The 26,816-nt window shown below is 34.3% G+C and overlaps 1 protein-coding gene across 1 annotated transcript in view; it reads left to right on the top strand.

Moving 5' to 3' along the window:
• Nucleotides 1–25,839, top strand: part of LOC118183297 (carbonic anhydrase 7-like) — a 58,215-nt gene extending 32,376 nt beyond the window's left edge. Inside the window, exons 4-7 of the mRNA XM_035352783.2 lie at nucleotides 4,858–5,012; nucleotides 10,788–10,880; nucleotides 16,850–17,074; nucleotides 23,075–25,839. Coding sequence (XP_035208674.1) covers nucleotides 4,858–5,012; nucleotides 10,788–10,880; nucleotides 16,850–17,074; nucleotides 23,075–23,263 — 662 coding nt within the window. The 3' untranslated portion in view covers nucleotides 23,264–25,839. The remainder of the gene's footprint in view (nucleotides 1–4,857; nucleotides 5,013–10,787; nucleotides 10,881–16,849; nucleotides 17,075–23,074) is intronic.
• The last annotated feature ends 977 nt before the right edge of the window (nucleotides 25,840–26,816 follow it).

Genomic DNA, 26,816 nt, shown 5'->3' with positions numbered 1-26,816 from the left:
TTACATTCTAAATGAGAATTTTAAGGATATAATGAAAATAAGCTACGCACAAAAATACATTTTAGCATAAAAAATGAGTTGATTTTTTATGTTTTAAAACTTCTTAAATTTATTTAATAAACATCGTATCCTCGTTGTTAATTAAATCCAGAATGTTGGGTGTCGTTTATATAATTATTCTTACTTGTCTACAATAGAATAAATGCGTTCTTTAAAATTCACTCTATTTGTTTACCATAGCGACACTCTGGCGCTAGGTTCACTTAACAGTATTATATTTCGTTCATAATATAACTCAGAATGCACAAAATTTATATCATTTAAAGAACTATCTAAAGATTGAATAGAACTGCCACATGTTCTATTCAAATACTATAATAAAGCTAGAACGATGTATAAAATAAATTAAGCAAACAAAACAAAAAAAAAGAAACAGTTTTTCACAGACGATTGAGTATTTCTCATTCAATTAATTCAGTTCTCACTTCGCGACAAGGCAAAAATACATAAAAACTCAAAATATCTGCATTAAAAATTACGAAGTAAATATTACACTTATTTCCTCTAAAAAATTCCAGAAAGGATTAAGCATCATTTAAATAATAAATGAAGGCGTTATCTTTGTTGTTGCGAAGCTAAGTTTTCTAAATTGGCAAAAAATCCACTATTCTGCTGTTTCAAATGTAAACAAGCAATGTCCGCCATCAAAAAAAATTATTAGGCTTAGCGGCACTTAAACAACTTTAAAATTGTTTATAATTTTAAAAATACTGCATACAGATTTACTAAAGGCATAAAAACTTTAACGGGAAGATAAAAACAACATAATTCAATCATTTTTAAAGCAAAAAAATGTACAATTTACAAACATATAAGAGTAAAGAAACTGAGATCCCTGAGCCGGGTAACAGAGTGGATATATATATAAATATATTTATATACGTTTGGTGCGGCCGATTGCAACCAAAATACGAGGTGCACATCTCCATGTTATAGTAGTCCTATATACAAAATTTCAACGTTCTAAGGCTACTCGTTTTTGAGTTATGCGAGATACGTACGTACGTACTTACATACGTTCGTACGGACGCCACGAAAAATTCTCTTCAGAATTCATTTTTAAAGCAGTTTTATAATTTTTTTGGAGGAAAAAAGTCTTTTATTCTGTCCTTACGTATAGATATCACGCAAAAACATCGTTAAATTGCATTCGAAATTCGTACAAGGAAGTAAAAAGGAAAAGGAAAATACGTTGCTTTAAATTACGAAGTTCGCCAAGTAAATTATTCTTGGCGAAAAAAAAAAAAAAAAAAAAACGCCGAGATAAATTTTTTAATTTGTCCGTAAATTTTACAAAATTTAATATTTAGCCATAATATGAGTCGTAGAATCGAAATATGGAAAAAAATGACCTATTATTTCAGACAACGTCTGATTTTGTGTCAAAATACATATGTTAGAATGATGCTATATATAAATCTAATATATATCCTAAGTTGCGCTTTCGAGACATGGAAAACGCAATTTGGATTTCGTCGATTGGCCCAGTAGAACGGGAGATATAAAACCGTACCCCTTTTATTTTCGCACTGTACATATCGTTTAGTTATATGTAAAATGTTTATTATTAACCCTTTTCTTAGAAAATGATCAGATTAAAAATTTAATTGAATAAAGAAAAACATTTATTTATGTTACGTGATCTTTAAGGTAGTGAACTAATCTTTAAACCAAGACATTCAGAACAGTTCATTATACTTGCGTAGGCCATCGGTCAAAATGTACCTACACTCGTCAACAGACCAGTATCAATAACGGTGAAATTTGAATTTTAGTTTCATATAACCAAGAATGATGTTATTGCTAAAAAGAATTATATTTTATTTTTAGTCCGAAGGGGCAATTTGTCCAGAAGGACTATTAATTTCGTTTTGGCATTTTGAGTTCGTTCACTATAAATGTCGGTTCACTTTTCAAATTGTTACCACTAAATATTATCGTCCTGTATTATATTTAAAGAAATTAAATAATGAAGAATTTTCATAAATATATGTATGTTTCTCGCATTGTGATAAAACAACGGTACCTAGATCCATCAAACTTTGAATAACGTTCGTTTCCAACCGAACATGGGCATCTGGAAGCCCAAATTTGGAATTTCTTTTATTATATATATCATATTTTGTAAAACTGTTAAGAATTTTAGTTTAACGAACTCAATGATTTCAAACCGAGCAATGGCAAAACTGTACAAAAAAAAAAAAAAAAAAAAAAAAAAAAAAAAAAACATTTTGTATCTCTAGCGCGCGAGACTGCGAGTCAGAAATTCTAAAGGATATGCTCATTTTAAAATTATTTTATGATATTGCTGTTGAACTGAATTTTATGGTTTAAGTGCGAAGAACATGATATTTAATAAATAAAGGTAATACACAAAACGTTAACAAAGTCTCTTTGGGCGTAATGTAAAATGTGAAAGCTTTCAGATTTATTTATTTATTTTACTGTACCAAATAACTTACAATATACAGAGTAAGCACTCCGCAGCAGCCATCTTTAAAAATGACCGATATTTCTCAGAACATATAGAAGTATATAAAATGCACATCACTTCTCTAAGCCGACTATTTCTATACAGCAGCCAAAATCATCTGCAACTGTGGGTAGTTTTAAGGGGTATCAGAAACCCCTATACCGACAATGTTAAATTGGCCATTTTCGATGTACCTTTTCTCAAAATCTGCTGTAGATACAAGCTTGAATTTTTTTTCTGTAATTAAAGTATACCTATCTGATTATACTGAAATGAACTTTTGAAGCATTTTGAATTTTAGAGTAAATTACAGAATATTTTGTTAGGCATAGTAAAATTTAGCACTTTTCTCACACAAAAAAATTAAATTTTTTTTTCTAAGTTTATTACAAAAAGCTCATTTCAGTAAATATTAGGGAACCTAATAAAGCCATAAAAAGTTTAGATACTTGTGTGTGTTCCTGAGAAAAGGTACATTGAGTATAAAAAAATCACATTTGGAGAAAAACGCGTTTTTATGTAAAAATCCTCATTGATCAAAGCAGTAGATGACAAATTAAAACTAGATTTTTTTTACAGTTACAAAATATAACTTTTTAATCTGTACTTATATTTAGTAAAATTTTATGCTAATTATAAAAAATAAAACACAAGAAATCTGACTGTAGTACGGCGAAATTTGACAATAATATTTTATTTAAAAATTTGAGATCATTTTCTCAAAATCCAGAGATCGTACACAAACTGAAGAATATCTAAATTTATATACAACTGAAAATAAAATATCTATTCATGAAAAAGTATCTGATGATAAGAGCTTTAAGTCACAAATATAGATATGCAAATGGTCATCAGACGTTTTGATCAATGTAAATTTTTCAAAAGGTCTTATTCCAAGATTCTTTCAGAATTCGTGTTCTAGAAAACGGCGGCAGGTTTGGACTACTGGCATAAATTGAAAATATATCCATAAATTAAAAATGAAAATTATTTCTAGTTCAATGAATTTTTAAATGACTTTAAATTATGATCCTAAAGTGATAAAACTGCAAGTAAATATCACTAACGTATTTTTAGCATTTGGAAACTTACAAATTACTTATGCGAAAACGCTTTCGGATTAACATACGTAACAAAATTATAAGTTAAAGAATATTACACAATAGTAAATCACAATGCAACATCACTGAATAAATTTTTAAAGAATTAACCCGGAATATCTTAATTTCTCTTTTAATTGATCCCTTCAGGAAAATGATAAATTTGGTTTTCCACCTGAAAAATCTCTAAAAGTTCCAAATTTTAAAACAAAATCTCGATCAATTTTTATCCTACGGAAGTCAAATGTTTTGTTTTTATTATGAGTATAAAATATTTTCAAAATATAACCAAAAACACCGGGAAACTTTATAAAAAGGTTAGATTTCGTAACTTTTACAAAACTGATTTTGTTTTTAATTAAAATGAATATCTGTGTCATTCAAGGCATTTTGTAACTAGAAATACATGTCTGTGACCAACGGTTGGGAAAACAAGGTTCGTGTAAGGAAATTAATAGACGCGATGTTGATAGTCTTAAATGAAAGTTTGGTTTGTATTTTAATCTACACCTTCACGTTGGACATGAAACAGGAACAAACTCTCAACTTTACTCACTAAATCGTTTCCAGTGGTATCCGTACTGCTGGCGTTTTCTGGGACGCCAGCAGTACGGATGTAAAAATATGGGACTGGAAAACTGGGTTGTTGCTCAATGCAATTTGATTTCTATCTTCTAGATATTTTCATAGATACCTATATTGTTTTGGTCGCCTGCTAGTGTACAGTTTCGATGGAAAGTCTACTACTACGAGTGATGAAATATGGTATTATCATCTAAAATGCGCATGTGTGCAAAATTTCAAGAAAAAACTCTGCAGAAATAGGTCAAATATTGATTTTCAAATTTGGTCCATACAAACAAACAGAGAAAATCAGGCTAAATAAAACTGTATGGGAAAAGACTATTTCAAGTAAAAATATTTATCATAGCAATAACTGCATTAACTAAATAGAAATTTATTTTTGTCGAGCTCTAAGCATTTAATTTTGATATTAAATATAGAATTTGCGCCAAAATGAAGAGGAGAAAGAATATGATATTGTGATATAATTTCTTTCAAAAAAATTATTCATTTCCTTCAGAAACCTAATCTCATGTGATTTTTTTTTTGGGGGGGGAAGATGGGAAAGAATAATATACGCGCAACTATTATGCGGATGTAGCGTTTACGGTATCTTCTTCCAAAATGATTGTTTTAAAAAAAGTTTCTTTTTTTCCCCAGTTCAGGTTAGTCCGGGATACAATGAAGCAGCTCGATTTGTCGACGGAGGAGGCTTGGACAGCAGGTACCGATTTCTACAAGTGCACTTTCATTGGGGCTCCGATAGCAAAAAAGGATCGGAACACACTATCGATGGCCAGCGTTTTCCTTTGGAGGTAAAGTATATGTCAAAGTATCAGATATATAACATATTTATTATAAGATTAACGGTACTTGAACACTAGCCGGCACCGCCAACCTTTTTTTTTTTTTTTTTTCCTGAAAAGTTATTCTCGTGACAATGCTTTTCCTCACACATTTTGAACATTTGCATTAGTTTTTTTACGCACTTTTTAAAAAGACAGCCTCGAGGAAAGTGCATTTTAGTTTCTTTGGAAAATACAAAAAAATGTATACATTCTTCGTTTTATTCAAGCCCATGAACAGAAACAGAATTCCTAGAACTTGTAATATTCATGTTTTCTTTAAGCAAGACGATATGTGTTCAAAATGAAATCTCATTTATTGCATTTAGAATAAGCTGATTTATAAGAAAACTGAATGATTTGATACAAAACCAATCAATAAAGATCCATCGACGGGCTGAAGAGATAAGCATGCTAAACCTCAAATGTGCCACCCTGTCATCAGCGCAAAAGGCACCATGAAGCTGATTTTTACTTCTTTCCCTTTTTTCAGTGTCAACTTACCACCAATTAGACTAACCACGTATCTGCATTGCGTCATTTTTGATGAGCCTTTCACAGGCAAAGTTCTCGAGACAACGTCTGTTTATCTCGTGCAAATTTTTACAGCCTTTTGCATCCCGCGTCCACAAAATTTTCGGAGAAATGAAGCAGAACCAATTCATTACTTTCAGGGATATATTTTGCCAAAAGATAGACAATGATCCATATTTAACGCAATAACATGACGGAGGCGGATGATGAAAATGTGATGTTAGCAAAATTGCTAACAAAATGTTACAGTAAGAGTTAACTCTTGCATTGAGAGATGTCATTTGCCTTCTTATTTAGCAGGATATATAGAGAAGCAGAGATAACCTGCTGAGAGTAAAAAATCTGCTTGATGCGATATGGAATCCGTTTGCTAAACAGCACCCGCCGGATATTAAAAAAAATATATCCTCGATCTGATGACGTCGAAAATATATTTCATCGCCAACAGACGCCAGCATATTTTTGGCAGGATATCGGTGGGTGCCAGCTAATAACCCAAGTATCAAATTCTCTTTTGGAATCTTATCAAAATCAGTCGTTGGCTATACGGAAAGCAGGTTATATAGCATTTTGGCTAAGCGGGATTTTACTTTATTGAATAGGAAGGCAAAATATGACAAACGGCGGAATAAATTATCTCTTATGAATATGACTTTTACCAAAACAAAAGCAATATAAAAAAATGAAAGAGAAAAGAACTCCAATCTGATCATTTCAGATACTTAATACCAAGTACCATAGCAAATAAGCTCCAACTCAGCTGCTTCCAACCTCATTTCTCTCGCGTACTCCTTGATAAGACTCCGTAATTATAGAGAGTTCTTATCTACGTCTTCCAAACTTATGACCCTCTCACTCCATCTCATAGAATATCTTACTATTGTATTATTTAATTACAATAAAATTAATTGGATGTAAAGAATAAAGTTATAAAAATATAATCAAACAAAAAGTGGGTGTTGCATTATTTATTTCAAATAAATCATATCACATATACATATTTAAAGCAAAACGTAACATTACCAATGTACTTAAACATATCCAAAAGTTTCCGGCCTTACAATATAAAAAATTGTTTAGCAATAAATTCCATTTAATACATTTATGGTAATACTATATGAACAAATCTAAAAGTTTTGTTGGAGAAATCCAGTGCGTTCGTTTTTGATTGTTTATTAAAGAAGTGATCCGTTAGTTTTTCCTGAAATGCTTAAAACTGAGCCATATTCTGATTACATTTTTGACTAAAGAAGGCGTGAATCCCAAAGAAATACAATAACGTTTGGATATCATGCGTGCGGTGCTTGTCTTTTTCATATTCTACTGTCAAAGAACGGGCAAAACAATTTCTCATGGGATAAGAATCTGTAGATCAGAGGCGGTTAACATTTGTATTATAAATCTTTTTCTTCAAAATGTGTCGCGATCTACTTGCTAAAATTTTGCTATTTAATCTAAGGAGGGGTTATTAAACCAGTACGGTATTTTATTAATAATACGTATTTATTAATTGAAAAGTAGCAACTAAAAATATAGATTAAATTTTATCTTATTATTTTATCCTTAATGTGAAGTCAGCATCTGCATGTCTCCACCCAAGTGTTCAAAATTTGATGTGTATTCTTACAGAATTAATGAATTTTCAGTGTGGCAGTCAGTAAGTAGGGAATGATGCTTACCCTTCGTGAACATAAAATATGAAAAAGCCGATTAACACAAGTATGTAAATACAAAACAAGAATAGACATATTCGTTATATTTGGTGATGTTCAAGATTAGGTCATCAGTTTGTGGATTTGTAATTTCATTTTCTAATGCGTTTTTTCCTTATTAAATGTATTAGAAATTTTTCGGCAATATGTTTTACATTCAAATCCTTGTTAAAACGAAAAAGATAGATATTGCACAATAACTTTCATTTTTTCAAAACGATGAAATCTGATCTCAGAGTCTTCAATCACCTCTTCAGTTTCTGCAACGTGTTTTTCAATGTTATAATTACAATTTTGATGTAGGTGATCAGATATATTTGGAAAAAACTGATTCAAACTGCTTTGTTGAAGATCATCTATTAGCACAATAAATTTTGTTTTGCATTAATGCTGCTGATCATTTTCTTTTTTCTTTCCATTCCAAATTTAAATTGCTTAATTTGGATGTAAAATCTGTAAGGAACCCTAAATTACTGAGCAAAGTTTCATCATTTTAATTTGCACTTTCTTGGTCTCTTTCTTCGAGAAATTTTTTTATCTCAGTTAATAAATCTCAAAATCTTTGCAGAAATTTACTTCTATTTACCCACCTTACATTAGTATGTAATATCAACTCTGATTATCGTACATCAAGTTGCAGTTAGAAAAGACGCCATTTGTGAGAACTCCCTCGAATAGAATTAAAAATTACGAATGCTGTGTTCATTATTTCTTTTGTATTCAATTCTTTATTGTCTAGTATTTTAATTACATTTAGTTGACTATTAGTATTTTTTTTATTTTTGATGCAATGCTAGATCAAAACACTTGAAAAACCAACATCAGTTTGGCTCAGAGTTAGGAATTCATTTAAGCGCCTTATCGTTCCTCTTGCGGCCCACCAGCGGCCGAGCGGTAAAGAAGCTGAACACTGGTAGTTCGGTCCGAGGTTCGAATCCGGAGAACGGGCTGGCTACATGGGCGTTTTCGTGGTTTTCCCCATGTGTAACGTTTATACGAGCCAGTTTCCCTTAGAAAGTCCTCCGCGAAGGCATCCATCCCTTTAGACAGATAGCCCTCGTGTGCTTTGCCATAATTGAGTAATCCATCCATCCAATCCGTTCCTCTTGCGCCATCTGTTCTTACTGAAACTAATTTAAAATTTGGAAGTTTCAAATTGCAGAAGAAACATTTAAAACAGGTGAATATATCTACACCTCTAGCTTTTTCTTTTAATTAAATTATAGCTATCAACTCTTTTTACATGTATAATCTCCAAATACCATACGAATGAAAATAAATAATTGTGCTGTGTCACTGTCATTTTATCTAATTAAAAGGAAAAGCAAGAACATCTGTAAATGTCGTTTTGGTATAAGTGTTTTCTGATATAATCACTTAATTTTCTCAACCCACAGCACCACAGTATTTCGAGACAGTTTTAGATCTTTATTTGCAGCAATAATTTCAGTCTTGTTCTTAAAATTATGAAAAATTGAATCTGACAGTTCCGAGAAAGTTTCCTTTCAAAATTCCCCGTTTACGCTTTTGTTAACATAGGGCTTACTTTGAATGATGCAGTAGTCCAATGCGCGTGATTTCAACGCGGGCTTTTTAAAAACATTTTGTTAAGCTCATCATTGAGTCTTATTCTTTATAATTTTGTTTCAATTCAAGTCACTTATTTGTAGATAAATTGGACTGCGTTTGACTGTTGAAATCATCTGCTCTCGGCTGTGATCAACTATAAATCGCTTCGAGATAGATCGGTTGATGCCGTTCGGCTTGTTAGCAAATCCTGCAGTAAATGCAGTAATTCATTTTCTTGTGAAAATCGACCATAGTAGTAACTGACAACAGAAAATGTTGCACATATTCAGGAAGAAATATGGAGTGATAAGAGATTAAAAGTCAAGCAGATACTAGCAAAACTGGATTTGCCTCAAACAACTGGTTTGCGCATTCTAACATGAAAAAAATCTGAGCAAAATGAGTACAACGAACTATTTTCAGAAATTCAAAAACAACAACGGATCAATGCAATTCAAAAACAGCAACATGGTTTAAGGAGCTTGACCGCCCTTAAACCACTAACAGCATACATATTTTTAAATGAATGCTTGATAAAATGCACTAACAGCATATATATATATATATTTAATTTAACGACGTATAAATGCTTTTTCGGATTAACCGAGTATTCATTAATCTAGTAGTTGCATATCGCATAGAGGTCGGCTAAGGTTATTCGGATATGACAAAGCTTTGAAGATCCATCTGCCCAAGAGGTAAGATGTCGTTGTGGAAGATTTTCAAATGGAAACTGGATCATATTCACGTTACACGCGGGCAAAACTATGAAAATGAAGCATGTAGTTAGCCTGTTCACTTGGAATCGAATCCGTAATTATAAAGACCCCTAGTTATTTATAATTCAATTTTTAATTATAATAATGCACTAATGTGATAATAAATAATTTGTGAGAGGCTTGAACTACTTCGAGGGAAATACAATAATGTTTCATTAAAACCTGAAATGAAGTATTATTGTTTTCATTATATGAAGGGCCCACCAGCGGCCGAGCGGTAAAGTCGTTGAACACTAGTAGTTCGGTCCGAGGTTCGAATACTGCGAACGGGCTGGCTGCATGGGCGTTTTCGTGGTTTTCCCCATGTGTAACGTGTATACGAGCCAGTTTCCCTTAGAAAGTCCTCCACGAAGGGATCCCTCCCCTTAGGCAGATAGCCCTAATGTGCTTTGCCATAATCTCAATAAACCAAACCAAACCAATCATTATATGAAGAAAAGAGAATCGATGAAATTTTGTCCTCTCAAAATAAAAGCCTATGCTAGCTTATGCTCCATGATCTAAAGAGACCTGTTTAAGGAAAAAAGGGGGAGCTGATTGATTATCATCTTAATGTTCCAAAATTGTACACATATTTTAGGTTTGAATTTGGCATTTATTCCAAACATTAACCTACTTACTTGCAGGCTTTTGTTATAATTATTCTGGTGAAAATGTCGCGGCTATCGCTTTAAGAATAGATACAAAGCATCGTTTTCTTTAGCGAATTAGCGGTAAAATTCATATTCCTGAAGAAAGTTTATTGCAGTTTCTTCAACTGCAGACAAATTCCACAAATCCATATTTTAAAATAGAATGTAAGGCAAAAACTCTCACTATCCATGTATAAAAGTCACTGAAACTTGGAAGCGAAGAAAAAGATCGCATACAAAAATAACAGACTAGCTTATTAAAACTCAAGAGTTATTCTGCGCGTGATTGCTAGAGTTTGGCGTATTCTGAAAAATCTGGTGACAGTGCTAATACGCAAATATCCAAGGGACTTTTGCCAACCCACGTACAGCTTCTGATATTTTACTTTCGCTTCCTTTCGTTTTACTAATGTACTATGTATTTCTTACCATTAAAACAATTAAAAATAAAATTAATTCAAACACTTATGTTTTTATGTAACCAAGTCCTAATAACTGCTAAGCATTAAATTCTTTCAGATGCACTTAGTTCATATCAATACGAAATATAAGACGAAAGAACAGGCTGTTCATGAAAAGGACGGAATTGCTGTACTTGGAATTCTCTTTAAGGTAACTATTTATTTATTTATTGTCACTTGGTTTGTTTTCATAACTGCTTCTTAGTGTTGGTCTTGTTATTAAGATTTAGTATTTAACATCAACATTAAATATAGTCGTAAATTTTCATAAATAGTTAGGATGCATTTCATTGTCTTTCAGTAGTTCATGCTTTTATTCCTGTACTATGATTCTCAACCTATCAACCTCAGTTTAAATTCGAAATAAGGGCTTAAACATTCCAGATTTTATGTGATAAATTTACAATATATTATTCATAAAAATATTTGGTATTTTGATTATTCACATTATCGCTTTCAGCATTCAATAAAATTCCCGTGTTTTGGCGTATTTTCAATATTACACTTGACAACACCCAGCTCATGCAAGTGCTCATACACTTGAGTACACGTGGATTTATATGTTTTATAGTTAAGCATCTTTTCGCTTAACAGTATCCTTGGATCATACAAATTTTTATTTATGATTTCCCTGGTGCAGATAATCAAAGTACCAAATATTATAATAAAAATAAAGGAATTTATTTATTCCGACGAAGATTTTGCAACTTAAACTAAAATATACAATTAAAAATAATAATATTTCCACCTTTGTTTGCTTTTAAGCGATCTGGATCTCGTATATCTGAAAAATAAAGTTCAACTGCGGTTAACAGAATTTTTGTTACGACCCTTTGGAGATTTATGCGAATTTTTATGGTTACAGCCGCAAAAGATTTCTTTAAACATTAAGAAAAGTCACTCTTAAAATCTTCAGTTCCACATTTTAATATTTATATATTTGAAAAATAAATATATATATAAATCCATTTGAAGCAAATTTAATAAAAATAATTAATCACAGAACCTTAGAATAATCCGAAACCACTTATTGTCCAACTTAATATATTCGATATTCAGACTTTAAAAATGATGCATTTTAAAAATGATGCAAATGATGCACCTGCAAAAAATTCTTAACAGATTGTTTGTCGCATCTGAGTCGAACTGTTGCCAAAGGTGTGTACAGAGACTTAATAAATAAAATAAATATATGTTTTCCATATATATGTTTTCCATACAGTTTTCAATGAAATTCGCGGCCTGAGAACCATTGTTTTTAAACATGGATAAAATTTCTTTTTATTCTGAAGTACTGAGTAATTTTTAAATTTATTTCTTTTCTTTATTCCTTCCCCCCTTTTTTGCCAATCAGAACACGAACTGAGAACTTAAAAGTATGATACGTATATCTCCGCTGGATATTACGAAACATTTTAATTGTGAGCATGTGGTTTAATTATCATGCATATGACTGCGGACTAGATCTTAAGTGTAAATACAGCTTCAAATAGCTCCGTTTCAGGTTATTCTCAGCCGAAAAAGGCCTTTTAAGCCGAAAACGTCTTGGGTAAAGTCTTACTATCACCACGAGAAATCAAGATCGATAACCAAGTACAGAAACCTATGCATTCACGCATGATTAATAACGAGGCCTGAATATGAAGCTAATTCAAAATAAGTAACACGAATATTTATACAATGCTGTTTAAAATATATTGTTACGAAATTTTTGTATATGTAAATAATATTAGTGAAATTATATATAAAATTGTACTATCTCTTGTTTAATGTAATAGAAAAGCCTCAAAATAGTGAAGCATCGCCGGAAAAATAAGATTACACAGGCAAGTCCATTTATCATTACTCTAAATGGCACTGGCAATATAGCACCAAACTGCCGATAGTTTTGGCGAGAAACCATCGAAAGTCGCCAAACATTTGGCGATATTTTATAATAAATATAATCTCTATAATCGCCGATTCCTGTATAACTGTATTGGTTTAATCCCTATATGTAACTATATATGCCTTCCAGCAATTAGAAATCGAAGGTACTGAAAATTTCTCAGCGGACGGGGGGAAACTATTTAAGACCGAAGAGAGCATCAGTTCTCAATTTTAGTTCAGAGTTTAGCTTAGATTATTGAGAGAATGTGCTTATTTACACTCTTAAACAAAAAAAAAAAAAAAAAAAAAAAGGACGCACCAAGGAATTATCCGAATGGGACGAAAATTGGTAGAAGTGATGTACATGTACAGAAAAACAAATGATTACAGTTTGAGAAAAATTGCATATTTGTTCAAGCGATAGAGCTTTACAATGTCAAAAACTCAGTAACGCCGGCTTGGCATCGATTGATAGAGGTTGCGGATGTATTCTTGAGGGATATCGTGCCAAATTCTGTCCAACTGACGCGTTAGATCGTCAGCATCCGCATGGTTGGAGGGCCCTGCCCATAATGCTCCAAACGTGCTCAATAAGAGAAAGATCCGGCGACCTTGCTGACCAAGGTAATGTTCGGCAAGCAGGAGAAACATGTGCAGTGTAAGGGCGGGCATTATCTTGCTGAAATGTAAGCCCAGGAGGGGCGTGACATGAAGGGCAACACAACGGGCCTTAGAACTTTGTCGACGAACCGCTGTGCTGTAAAGTTGCGAGGGATGACAACCAAAGAGGTCCTACTATGTAATGACATGGCACCCCAGACCATCACTCCTGGTTGTCGGCCTGTCTGCCGGAAGACACTCAGGTTGGTATCACACCGCTGTCCGGCGAGTCTCCAGACTCGCCTTCGCTGGTCATCGGGGCTCAGTTCAAAGCGGGTATCATCACTAAAGATTATTCTACTCCAGTCAGTGGCATCCAGTATGAATGAGCCAGACATCACTGCAAACGGGCTTGACTTTGTACAGTGGTCAATGATAGTCGGCACAAGTGCCGCCGTGACCTCAGCCCCCTTTCTGTGAGCCGTGTATGAATGGTCCTTGCGGTCACTGAAGCACTAGTTGCACGTACAATCGATGATAATGATGCATCTGGGGCTGTGAGTGCCGCTCTGACGATTGCTCGGTCTTCACGTTCTGTCGTTTCTCTAGGCCTACCGCATCGTTCTTGACGCCGTGTGCGGCCATGGTTCACCCATTCCTGCCAACATCGTCTAATAGTGGCATCACTCTTGCTCAAATATCCAGCTATTCGCCGATAAGACCAACGGGCTTCTTCGCACCCAACTACACGACCTCTCTCAAATTCTGACATCTGCGCATATCGTTTGTGCCCCTGTATGCAAGGCATAGTTACTGTCTACCAGAGTACACGGAATGAAATTCGTGAATAATTTATGACCTGGAATCGTAATTTCTCCTCTTCAATATCCTGCCAGTTGCGCAAATCAGATGCGATGTAGCGACAACCGTTCATTCATTGGCAAACAAAATGTAAAATTTTGTATTTTTAGTCGAAATCTGTATGCAATATCAATTTGTGTCCAATTTTCTTTATATCTTCTCGGTGCGTCTTTTTTTTGTGTGTGTGTGTGTGTGTGTGTGTGTGTGTGTGTGTGTGTGTGTCTGTCTCTCTAAGAGTGTATATGAATGTGCTAGCCTACTGTTGCTACTGTTGCTTTGGTTGCGTATTCTAAATAATAATGGAACAAGTTTCAATACTAAATCTAAACTCTTTTTGTAATTGCTTATAATATAAGGAAAGCTTAAGTAAGCATAAACAGCATCATGAAGTATATTAATAATATACAGGGTGGTTATAATTAAAGTTCCACTTTGAAATGGTCATAAAAGGAAAATTACTAGACCAAATGTTATCAAACTTGGTAATCGTGTAAAGGAGATCATGGGAATTTATCTTCCGCGAAATAAAATAAAGTTCAAAAACTCACTATCAGGTGGGAAATGGCGCTGTATGCAATATTGTTAAGCGAAATAAGACATGGAGACACGTCTTTAATCGTTTCTGAAACATGTTACGAAGCATGTTCAATGTGGCGTCTACCATTTTCCAAAAGCAAGTTAAATTGTACTACTGCAGTCTCAACAGCAGCTCTTAGCATATCAGGAGGAACATGTCGGGGTATCGCATCTTTCAATTCCGCCAAATTGTTTCGATTATCACCATAAACAGTGCTTTTGAGATAACACCATAGCCAAAAGTCACAGGGGTTGAGGTTGACCGGCGCGATCAAGAAGTGGAGAGGTGTCGACCTATAATCCGTTCATTCGTGAAATGTTACCTAAATAACTGTCTGACCGATGTGCGGTGGGCCTTGTCCTGTATAAAAATCGTGGAATCTAAAATGACACGTTGCTGCAGTTCAGGTATCACGAAACGTCTTAACATTGACGCTAAGCGAACTGCGGTCACAATGCATGTAACTGGTCCAGCTGTCAACGACTCTTCAAAGAAAATGGTCCAATTATGAAACTAGCTGTCACACCACACCAAACGCTGACTTTAGGAGAATGCAATGGAACTGAGCGATTTGTAAGAAAACGATTTCCAGAATGCGCACACTTTTGAGAGTGATTTGCGATCTCACATTTTCTAATCTCTAATTTGCGGTTTTCAAAGACAGATTTTTCCGTTACACGGATGGCGCACTCCACTTTTATCACCTTTAAATGGTAGTTTTATTTAGTTCAATGTTTCTTAAGGGTATACAAAATGTGAAACCGATGTAACAAAAGGTTAAGTTAGATTCCGAGCCTTATTTCGTTTAACAATATTGCATACAGCGCCATTTCCCCCCGCTAGTAATGAGTTTTGAGCTTTACATTTTTTTTTTTTTTTTTTTTTCAGAAAATAAATTCGCAAGACCTTTATACAATTACCAAGTTTCATAATACTTGGCCCAGCAGTTTTATGACCATTTCAGAGTCGAACTTTAATTATAACCACCCTGTAAATTAACAATCTGGTATTATATGTATTATGAGTTAGCTAGTGAGGTTTGAAAAGTAAGCGTATGAGTAGTTCCTTATGTTAGTCGTCCAAATACAGAGCTCTTACTTTTAGAATTCATTCGAGAGCTTCAGAGAGTTCTCAGTATTTATTCTGTGTGGTACATTTTGCAAACTGGATTAGACAAATTCTAAATTTTCTGTTATATTTTAAATTATCTGATTTTGCCATTATTGCAAGCGATGTCAATAGAATTGTGGAATTATTGTTCGATGATCCTCCTGAAATTACTCATTTCTGGAGATATATTGCATATCATTGCTCCTTCGACAGCAGTTCTTTCCTTGCAACTACATCACATATCCTGTAATAGACTGTTCACGGACTATTATTGCAACAAGGGCATCTTAGAGATAATGAAGCAAGTGAATGAAAATAATTATATCCAAGAAACTTAAGATTAATGTAAAATGTAGAAAGGCGCCCTAACCGTCAGATTGCTAGCAATGACTAGGATGACTTCCTAACCCTATAGTGCCATTAATTTAGTTTGGCGGAACAGGTTAAGTAAAGTGACCATATCATTGCTCAAGTCTGGCACTGGACGAAGAATTACGATTTTTGTAATGTCAAGTGGAAACATTACTGAAGAAATTATTAATTCTGTTCTATCACAACATATTGTCTCCCATCTTTTAATAGCTGGACTGTTTGACTTAGAGATTTTAGCCTGAATGGTGAACTCATAGAATATTCTTATCTTCATGTGGATGGCAGCAATATATAAAAAAAAAACCAATACTGGTTGTTAAGCAGCGCGCGAAGGTTAATTTTTTAACACAATATATGGCATTAGAGAAGTATGTTTGGACAATTATAATATTTATTTAAATGTTTTATAAAAAATATTAATTATGTATAATATAAACCACATGAACCATATATATTTTTAAAACCGAAATGAAAGACATAAATCATTAGCAAGTACATATATACATAACTTTCAAATAACTTAGTAAAGCAACGTGAGCTTGAATCTTAAAGATTTAAAAAAAAATTCCCATAAACAGTTCTTATCGAATCCTCTCTAATAAGCAGATAGCTTTTATGTGCTATACCATAATTATAAATCTAATTCCCTTATGCGATACGACTCTAACAAAAAAAATTATTGTTTGTGACTGCCAAGAATTATATGTACAGCTTGTTATTAATTTGCGTAGGTATCTGAGGAGGACAATCCAGCTCTGGTACCTATCATTGATAAGCTAAATGAAGTTCGAAAGAAAAGTGCCAAAGCCAAACTCGATGACTTTAATCTAGAATCCCTGCTACCAGAAGAGCGCATGCCGTACTACAGGTACGAAGGATCTTTGACCACGCCTCCGTGCTACGAAATCGTCACTTGGACTGTCTTCAAACATCACGTACCCATCAGTGAGAAACAGGTAATATTTTTTTAGCCTTTTATTTCCAGAGTTCTACACCGAAATTTTAGACCTTAATAAAACGGTCTGTGGGCTTATGAATGAATTTCTCTCACACGTAACTGTCACCACACAAACAAAGCTCACGCTGATGTAAAATAAACTAAAAGAAGGGGGAAAGCATTCAGCTTATATTATGTAAAATCTACGTATATTACATAATTTTATTTTTAACTTCATATAAAATCTACGTTAATCTGAAGATTTTTAACATCTCGAAAAGAGATATAATTCTTTTCACTTGAGAATTTCAAGTTCTGGCAAAACTAAAATTCTTGCCCCTCGAGAAAAATACGCTTTATAAAAAAAAATCGTTGCACCAAGGAGAATATTATCACCTACGACAGAAATTGTTATTTTTTCTGAATATGTAGAGAAGCGGAAACGATTCTAAATATACAGCGATCTGATACATCCATTATACCCAAACATGCTTAATCGGTAAAATGTCTGTCGTTTGGGATGAGCATGGAAGTGCACACATGCACGTTGATACTCCATTATGATACATATCAGGCATCACCGAGAATTATCGTACTTATAAATCACCTAACGGGCTACAGTAGATAATGCAACACTATAAGGCATAAGATAACGTCAATGAAGTGCTGCGTAGAGAAGGTGATTGGGAAGAACACCAAATGAAATGGCCGTGCCACACCATAACACCAAACTCAGAGACGGTGCGGTGTGCAGTACTAGAAACTTCATCCAGTCACTGAGTGCTCCGTCTCTATGCAAGTATCCATTGGTCGAACTGGCGTTCATCAAGACAGTCACCGGTCGCATTCTGTCCATACTGCTCTCACAGCACCTCCAAAATGACTAATGACAGAGTCAGAACACAATGAACGCAGTGTGCGAGGATTCCGTATCCAAAGGCATTAGGTAGTCATTTGAGACCTTGTCATCCAATCGGATTGGTTATCAGCAAGGTATCTGGTGTGATGGCCATGTGTTATGCATCTTATAGGATTCATTCGTACCAGTATCATCTTAAACCACATCTCTTCGACCACGGTAATCACCAGCAGAACTGTCGTTTCAAATCTAACGCTTCTTATATCTATATTTTTACTGATGTGTCTGAATACAGCATAGAAGATGGTAATAAAAAAATTTCCAGAATGGTAATAAAAAAATTTCCAGAATGGTAATAAAAAAATTTCCAGAATGGTAATAAAAAAATTTCCAGAATGGTAATAAAAAATTTTCCAAAAATCCAGAATTTATGTAACACTAGCGGAAAATTCTAGTGTTACATCAATTCTGGAAGGCGCGACATGATGTGAAGCCTATTCTAGAGTAAAGCATTTTAAGGAAACATGCGAAACTGATCACAAAATGCACCCACAAGGCATTCGTGCTGGGAATTAGTTCTAGGGTTCCCGGCTACCATCTCTCAAAGTATTAAGGTTTATTTCTTTTTCACTTTTGCGCAGAACTCCTTTCCATTAAATAGTGTTAGAAGCAGTTAAAAATATAGAGAGAGCAACTGTTGATTAGAATGCTTTTGCTGCCTGCATAATGTGTCAGTCCAGTCGAAAATCAACTTGGTCGATAACTCATGAAGATGATAACTTTCATTCACGGTAGCCACTGTAACACTGTAATGTTTGAAATGCACTGAATCTTAGAAATATCTAAGAACTATACTGATATGATATGTTTTGAATACTGAAATCTATACATTTCGAACGCTTAAATGTGAAAATGATGAAATTTATTGCAACGTATAAATTATAAGCCTCTATAGATAAATATATATTTTTTCCATTCAAACAACCACCTTTTCTCAAATGATAATTTGCTTTTTTTATTAACTTGATATTTTCCTATTACTAGCATTTTATATTAAAAAAGCGCAATATAATATATCGAAAGTTTGAAATTGAAATCCTTCTTTAAATTTGAGTTTAAATATTACTGAAGAGTACAGATTGAATTTTATCAAAGGCAAGCAGTAAATATTATTCGTATTTATTATAATAATAAAATCCTCTTTAAGCCTCCACTGCAATTTCAAGTTTTCAGAATGTAAGTTCTCTCTCTTTTTTTTTTTTTTTTTTTTTTTTTAATAGAGAGAGAAATAAAAGTAAAACAAAACATGTTTCATTTTTTAGAACCAACATACATAAAATTAATCTCATCATGAAAATAGAAAAGATATATCCCTCTAGGAAAACAAAAATGCAATTAGTTAATTTTGCCATAAAAGTAAAATTATTTGTACTTTCTTTTAAGCAAATTTTTTTAAGTTAATTTATTTATAAGTGTAATACCTTTATTTATATATTATTCACTTAACCATAAAAGGTAAAAAGTTATGTAATTTATTCAACAGAAAACAACACTGAACAAACATTCGGAATTAGGGAAAATTCGGATGGGTTACAGTCTCGGTTACGTGAATAGTTCAAGTTCCACAATATTTTTTATTTATTAACATCCCCAAGAGTTGTATTATTTGCAACAACGATGGAAGTCCAGCCCGTTTCAAATTAACATCAAAAACACAAAACTGTTATTAATCAACGATAACTAACACCTTACCTTCAATATTATAAAAGTGCATCGCTCAATAAAGTTAATCATTTCAAAGTCATTTTATCAGGTTTCCTTAACAGCATTCCGCAATAAGTAATATTTTATACAATGAAGTGCCACTGTTTTAAGCATACTTGATTAGTAACGAGGTGCTGCTCCCAGAGGCGTAGCTAAGGTTTTCAGCGTCCGAAGACAACTGGAGATTTTGCGCCCGTTTCTGTTTCCCACGAATGAAAAAAAAAAAAAAAAAAACACTTTATTCTAAAATTTCGTACCATCAATTTGGCGCCCCCTGGATCCCCCCTTGCCTCACCCTAGCTACACCACTGGTTGCTCCTTCGGCTTCGTTCCACGAAGAGGCATGGATTCAAAAATATACGGAAGTGTTTCAGAGGCATGGCCTGCTAAACGGCTTCTACAATTTTCTATAAATCATTTAAAGGCGCTGGCGATAGATCATGTACTTCACTTTTTCCCAGAATATTCCAAAGGTTTTCAATGGTATTTAAGTTTGAGCTTCTCGTTAGTTATATAGGGAGATAAAATTCGGCGAAATGCTCCTGAAAAGAGGAGACAGAAAACTGGGATCAGTGACAGGGGCAGTTTAAAAGTTTGAATCTGCATTTGGACAGTCACGGCCGTTCAGTATATCTAGTCACAGAGAGTAGAAGCACCTACTACGTTTCGTCATTGCGGATAAGAAAGGCGCCTCTTTGAAAATAATGCAAAAGTATAATTAAATTGTAAGTTATACTTCAAAGGAACCATATCGAAATAGTTGAAATCTTACAGTATGCATAAGATGATTAAACATTTAGCTGTGCCTCAGCTTTTCAATGAAGGAGGCAAAATACGAGTAAATAGCAAAACAGGTTCTAAAACCCTGTAGTTACATATCTCAACACTGAACACTCAGTACAGACAGTAACTTATGTCTCGAAAACCATCTGCGGAAAACCCTGGAGGAAGAAAGAATTTTCTCAAGAAAGAGTGGTTTTGCTCCAGCTCCCAATTGAATGTTGCTACTGTGAAACTGACATATTGCCTGAAATCGATCCGTCAACATTAAAATACTCTGTATATTGTCTAGACTCGGTGATATAGTGCACTTTTTTTACTAAGGGCTGTTTTGTTGTATATACTAATAGGTGGGTCGCGCGCTGCCATGAGTACTTGCGTCGTGTCCCGGCATCCCTTGGAAACAACTGTGCTTATTTGCAGCTGCGTTAAGTAACCTATAAAGTCTGTTCTGTGTCTTTAAAATGTTCAAGATTATCGAATTGCCCGCCACACGCGAGGTACGGTCAATGATACGTTTTTTGTCGGCAAAAAAACATGCCTGCTGCAGACATTCACCGGCAGATTTCTGAAGTTTACGGAGCTACTGCCATGACCAAAGGTAAAGTACGTAATTGGGTCAGAGACTTCAAAGCTATCCGCGACAACGCCCATGATGAGCCGCGCTCCGGTCGCCCATCTTTGATCACAGACGATAAGGTAGCTTCAGCTGAAGTGAAAATTCTTGAAAACAGAAGCTTCACCAAAAGCACTCTTTCAAACAAATTTCTTGAACTGTCTAACTCAGTGCTATACAAGATTGTTTCTGAAATGTTGAGATTTAGGAAACTGTGCTCCCGTTGGGACCCTAAACTCCTAACGAAGGACCACAAAAACAAAAGATTTGAGTGTTCGCTGAATTTTTTTTATCGTTATAACGAAGAAGATGACGCCATGTGGAGCTGTATCGTAACGGGAGACGAAACGTGGGTTTCACATGTCACGGCCGAATGGAAACAACAGAGCATGGGTTGGAGACACACACACTCTCCTGTATAGATCAAGTCCAAACAGACTCTGTCCCAGCGAAAGATCATGGCGTCCGTGTTTTGGGATAGAATAGACATGATGGTCGACTTCATGCAACGCGGAACCGCCATAAATGCGGTAGCCTACTGCCAAACCCTACGAAAGCTACGCAGAGCGATTCAAAACAAAAGACGCGGCATGTTGTCAGAGGAAAGTTTGCTGCTCTATGACGATGCAAGGCCTCACACCGCAGCTCAGACCCGAGTTTTATTGGAATCTTTTGGCTACAAAGTTTTGAACCACCTCCTACAGCCCAGACCTTATGCCGAGTGATTTTCATCTTTTCCGCTATCTCAAACATCATCTCGGCGACAACCATTACAACGATGACGAAGACGTGAAAACTGTCGTGACCTCTTGGTTATTGCAGCCGGCAGCAAGTTTCTATGAAGAGGGTATTCAGAATCTAGTTATTAGTAAGTGTTTAAACAAACTTGACAACTACGTTGAAAAATAGAGACACGTGTGTAGAATCTGGAAATAAATTTAGTTTTTGAAAATTTTCTTTCGTGTGGTTTTTATTCTCAAACGACCCTTACTTAAAAAACATCCCTCGTAGGGCGCGAGAAGGTCTCCACAGATGAGGAAGTGAAACACGCCACGGCCACAGTGCGAAAGTTGGCACAAAACAATGCATTTCATTCTTCTGAAACGTTTTTACAAACGTTAACGTTATAAAAGCAGCAATTGAACAATAATGATTCAGATTTGAAAAAAAAATAAAAGATATGACTAGTCAAATCCTCTGAAAAACAAAATCGGTCTTAAAACGTTTCGATTACTCTACGTAAAATTAAAATTAGGATGAAAAAATTTTGCAATATCATATGCTCTTCTTATATATTCATTTCTAAAATTTTATTTAAAGTGTAATAAACAACTCTAACATTTGATATATATGCGTGTGAGTGCACATGTTCCGCACAATGTGGGAAACGGCGGCACATATAAAGCCACCAAATTTTACACATAGATAGTCCTCCACCCGAATATGTGCGATTTGAAAACCGGATTTTGAATTTGCTTTCGATTTATGCGAATTCAATGAAACTCTGATTAAAAACACAGCGATTTAATAGTAATGTGCTGCCGCTTGGCAAAGCGTAATGTATTTATTTACATTTCATACAAAATCGGCAATTTAAATGAAATATATTGCCACTGCCCAAAATATATTTTTATCTTCCACATGCCAGTGTATTGCCATTTAGGAAATTTATTTCATTTTTCTTCAAATTTAATCTAACTCCTAGCATCTTTCATTGCTGAAACAACTAAGCGATTTAAAAGCATTAGATACGCTTCATCTCTATTATTATTAATTAATACTTAGTTGGAAGAGTAAAATTACACTAGAATTAAAAATCATTACACACTTTTTAACATAATATCTATTTTAGGGGGCTGGCCGTGCAAATATTATATAATTCTTACCAATTTTTAATGCAGAATTCTCATTTGAAGTATTATTTAAAGTTTTCAGATAGTAAGTACACTTTTTTTTTTAAAGCTTGATTCGTTCATTAATGTCAAACTGGTCCTTTTCAGCTACAACAGTTCCGTAATATTAAGGAAGGAGATGGAGATGAGGCAGGCGAAAATCTCGTGGATAACTTCCGACCGGTCCAAGAACTGCATAGTCGTACAGTACAAATATCCGGAGATGAAAGTAGCACTGGAGCTATTGAGGTTCCATCAATGATGATGGTCCTCTCTGCCATCTCATTTTTTCTCTGAAAATGATTTATACATACAGAAGTCACTTTGGCAGCAAAATTCAATACAGCAGAGCTCAGAGGGTTAATGCCATTGGACTTACCTAAATTCCTCTTACTGATTACTGAATGGTTGCAGTTACGGAATTATATATGGCATTCATGTTATTTTGTATTAATAAGTTACAATAATCCTATTTATCAGAGCTTCATACTACACACTTTCAATATGGCAAAGTTGTGATCTCTCACGATACAACTGAGTGTTCATCAAGCATTTTGTATGGCTTATTAAATATTCAAACTGGCTTCAATATTCAAAGCTAGACATTTATTTGGAAAATAAACTGCGTTTTCAGTTATGCATTTTATATATATATAGATACACGAGGGCATTTCGAAAAATAAAGATACAATGGCTCGCATTCCTTACAAAAAACATTTATTTAGAAAACGTCAGTTATATCTTATTAAATGTATTATTTATTATTTTTCGACATAATCACTCCCGTTATCCAAACATTTGTTAAGTCTGTGCACAAGCTTTTGTATTCCATAGTCATAGAAGGTTGCCGCCTGTTGGAACTCGGCGCGCACACAATTTCCTGTACCCTAACTTGACAGTCACAACTTCATAAAGAGTTGTCATTGACACTTCCGGTATGATCTGATGCAATTCTTTCAATTTGAGACGTCTATTCGCACGAATTGCTTCCTCTGTTCTCTGAAGAAGGGCATCAGAGATCACAGATGGCCAACCTGTTCTTTGTTCGTCATGGACATCAGTCCTACCTTCAGAGAAATGACGACACCATTTCGTTACATTTTATCGATTCATAATGTTCCCATAAACAGAAACAATTTCTTTGTGAATATCCCCTGGTCGCTGACCTTTTGCATGAAGAAAACGTATGACGGAGCGCACTTCGCATTTGGCGGGATTCTGAATCGGCGCAGCCATTTTGAACACGACCTACTCCAACCAGAATCAACGTTGAAATGCCGAACGACCGCGAGGAGAAAGCTAACGGTTCAAGGTTAACACCTGTGTTGCCAACTTGTTCACCAAAACTTTTCTTTTCCTCTGGCGTATGGTGTATCTTTACTTTTCGAAGTGTTCTAGTACATGTGTATATAAAGAACGTAATCTGAAAGTGTAAAATTCTTTTACTTTTTATAACACTTTAATCTTATGCATACAAAACTCGAAAACTCATGTACAAATTTTCCTTCGTACCAAACTGCGTTGTTGCCATAATTTAACGCACAGTTATGCCCAGCCTTCATTACTCGAAGCTAATGTGACAAAAACTGGATTTGTATAATCAAAATTCATGTGAAAAGAATTACTCCAAACAAAGCATTTATTCTTGAACATTGCATAATTCATTTTAATTAAATATATATTTATTTTCAAGCACTAAATTTCTTCCTCTATACTAATACATATTTTTTAACAAAGTACAAAATTTCTGAACCTCTTGTAATTTTGAAACAATTAACATTTGATTTTCCCAAATAATATTTTGCAGCTAGTGCACTAGGTATCTCAGGCTCCTTTTAAAAACTCATCATTTTTTGTCTTGCCTTTAACCAAAAGCACGGATTCCTTGATATTTAAACACCATAATTAAGAATAGTATACTCTTAAAACCATTCCTTTTTTTTTTAATCCAGCCCCTTGCCTTTAAACGAAAGCACAGACTCCTTCATATTTAAACACTATGATTAAGAATAGTGTATACACACAAAACCATTCCTTTTTTTAATCCAGCCCCGAAGCTCTTAAATTCTGTATTTGTTAGACTGCTTTGCATTAACCGTCTAAGCGGCAAGGCCGTAGTATATATACGGCCTAGAATATTTTTTGTGATATCTAAAAGAATGTACATATACGTGCATATTTAAAATATATCAAAGAAATTAAGACAATATATCAAAAGTACACAAATCCAGGTATGAAATACCAGGAGAGGTTTTACATTAAAATCAAAAAATAATTTGTTCTCATAGTAGTTTTGGGAAATTTGTACTTTCTTAGCTAAAACCCTGGCCGCTCAGAGGGTTAATGGCATATTTTATACTACTTACGTTAAGCCAAGTCTAGCAGAAGAACAAGAACTTAAAATACAAATGAAATCAAAGATAACTAAATTTTTGTTTTGTAAGGGCTTTATTTTATTCTAACCAATCATTTTTAGTTTTACTTTCCTTTTCCTCCTGATTTCAGTTTCCTGCCGGGATGTAAATTTTTAATGACGTATTATGCTAATCTAAGCGTGTTTCAGAAGCAGTATTTAGGCTATGTTTCAAGAGTTCGTAACGGAGTTAGTTCCAATGTTTATGCTGCGTGTTTGAAATTAGCTCTCTAATCGGTGTTAAACACCTTTCAGATTATACTGATATTTCTAAACTCGGCTTAGATGTGTGCAGCCAATTTAGCGGTAGTTAAGTTAAGGAGCCAGTCAAATTTATTAATGATTTGTCACATTTTTATTTTCTGTTAAATTTAAGTTAGCCGCAAGTGGTTGTGAATTGTTAGCACCAATTGCGTGCATCTGTTTATTTCAGTTCGAATAAAAAGGTTATTTAAAGCTTCTTCTGCAGTATTTACTCTTCAAAGATATAGCGACCATTTGCTTTCGTCTTTTACGTACAGTCCACATTGCTCCCAAAAAAGAACACAGAGACTCTATAGTTTGAACCATAGTAGGTGGTCAAACTTGGATTTCACCAACTTGTAATCACACAACACAACTACATCATCATTACTGCTCATCATTTACAATTATGAATTTCTCTAAATAAAATACCCAGCAATTGCTCAGCAGCACAATAGCTAAACAGTGATGATTCAATCTACATTTAAATCCTACCTAGCAAATGGGCTGGCAGCATGGGAATTTTTATGGTTTTCCCCACCTGTAAAGTGAATATCAGCTAGTTTCCCTTAAAACGTCTTCCTTAATGGCATCCCTTGCATGATTTGCTAAAATGCAAATAATTCTATCCAATCTCCAAATTAGATAAAAGCGAATGGCCGAGTGGTTAAGAGTGCTGAATGCTAGTAGTCTGATGTAGATTAAAATCTGGTGCAAGGGCTGGTTGTATGGGCAGTTTCGTGGTTTTTCTTTATGTAAATATGGCTTAAAAAGTAATGTAAATATGGTTTAAAATAATATCCTCTTAAAAAGTCTTCCATAAAGCATCCTGCCCCTTAGGCAGATGATCATCGTGAGCTTTTCCCCAACCAGTTCACCCTACTAACTCAACAACTGAACACTTGGAAGTCCAGCTTCCAAGGTATCGTTCAGTGAAATCATTCCTGGAGCAAGCGAGGAGGCATCAAAAACAATTCTCCACTTGGTTTCAGATTGTGTTTTCTTTTTTACAGCATGATGAGGAAGGTAATATACTGGCTTCTCATTGGATTCATCTATGGAACAAACTTCAACATGCTTTCTTTCAATGTAATTCAGCATGCATTTGTCATATTGTATCTTTAACACATCACTAGATGCAAGTCTTTTTTGAAGAGAATGAAATCTGTTTTCCGCTACAATTTTGTTTGTAGG

Source organism: Stegodyphus dumicola, chromosome 4 (assembly GCF_044657685.1).
Source record: "Stegodyphus dumicola isolate Sdum_Otavi_A_Nest chromosome 4, ASM4465768v1".
Taxonomy (NCBI): Eukaryota; Metazoa; Arthropoda; class Arachnida; order Araneae; family Eresidae; genus Stegodyphus; species Stegodyphus dumicola.
This window is presented reverse-complemented; position numbering and strand designations above follow the sequence as displayed.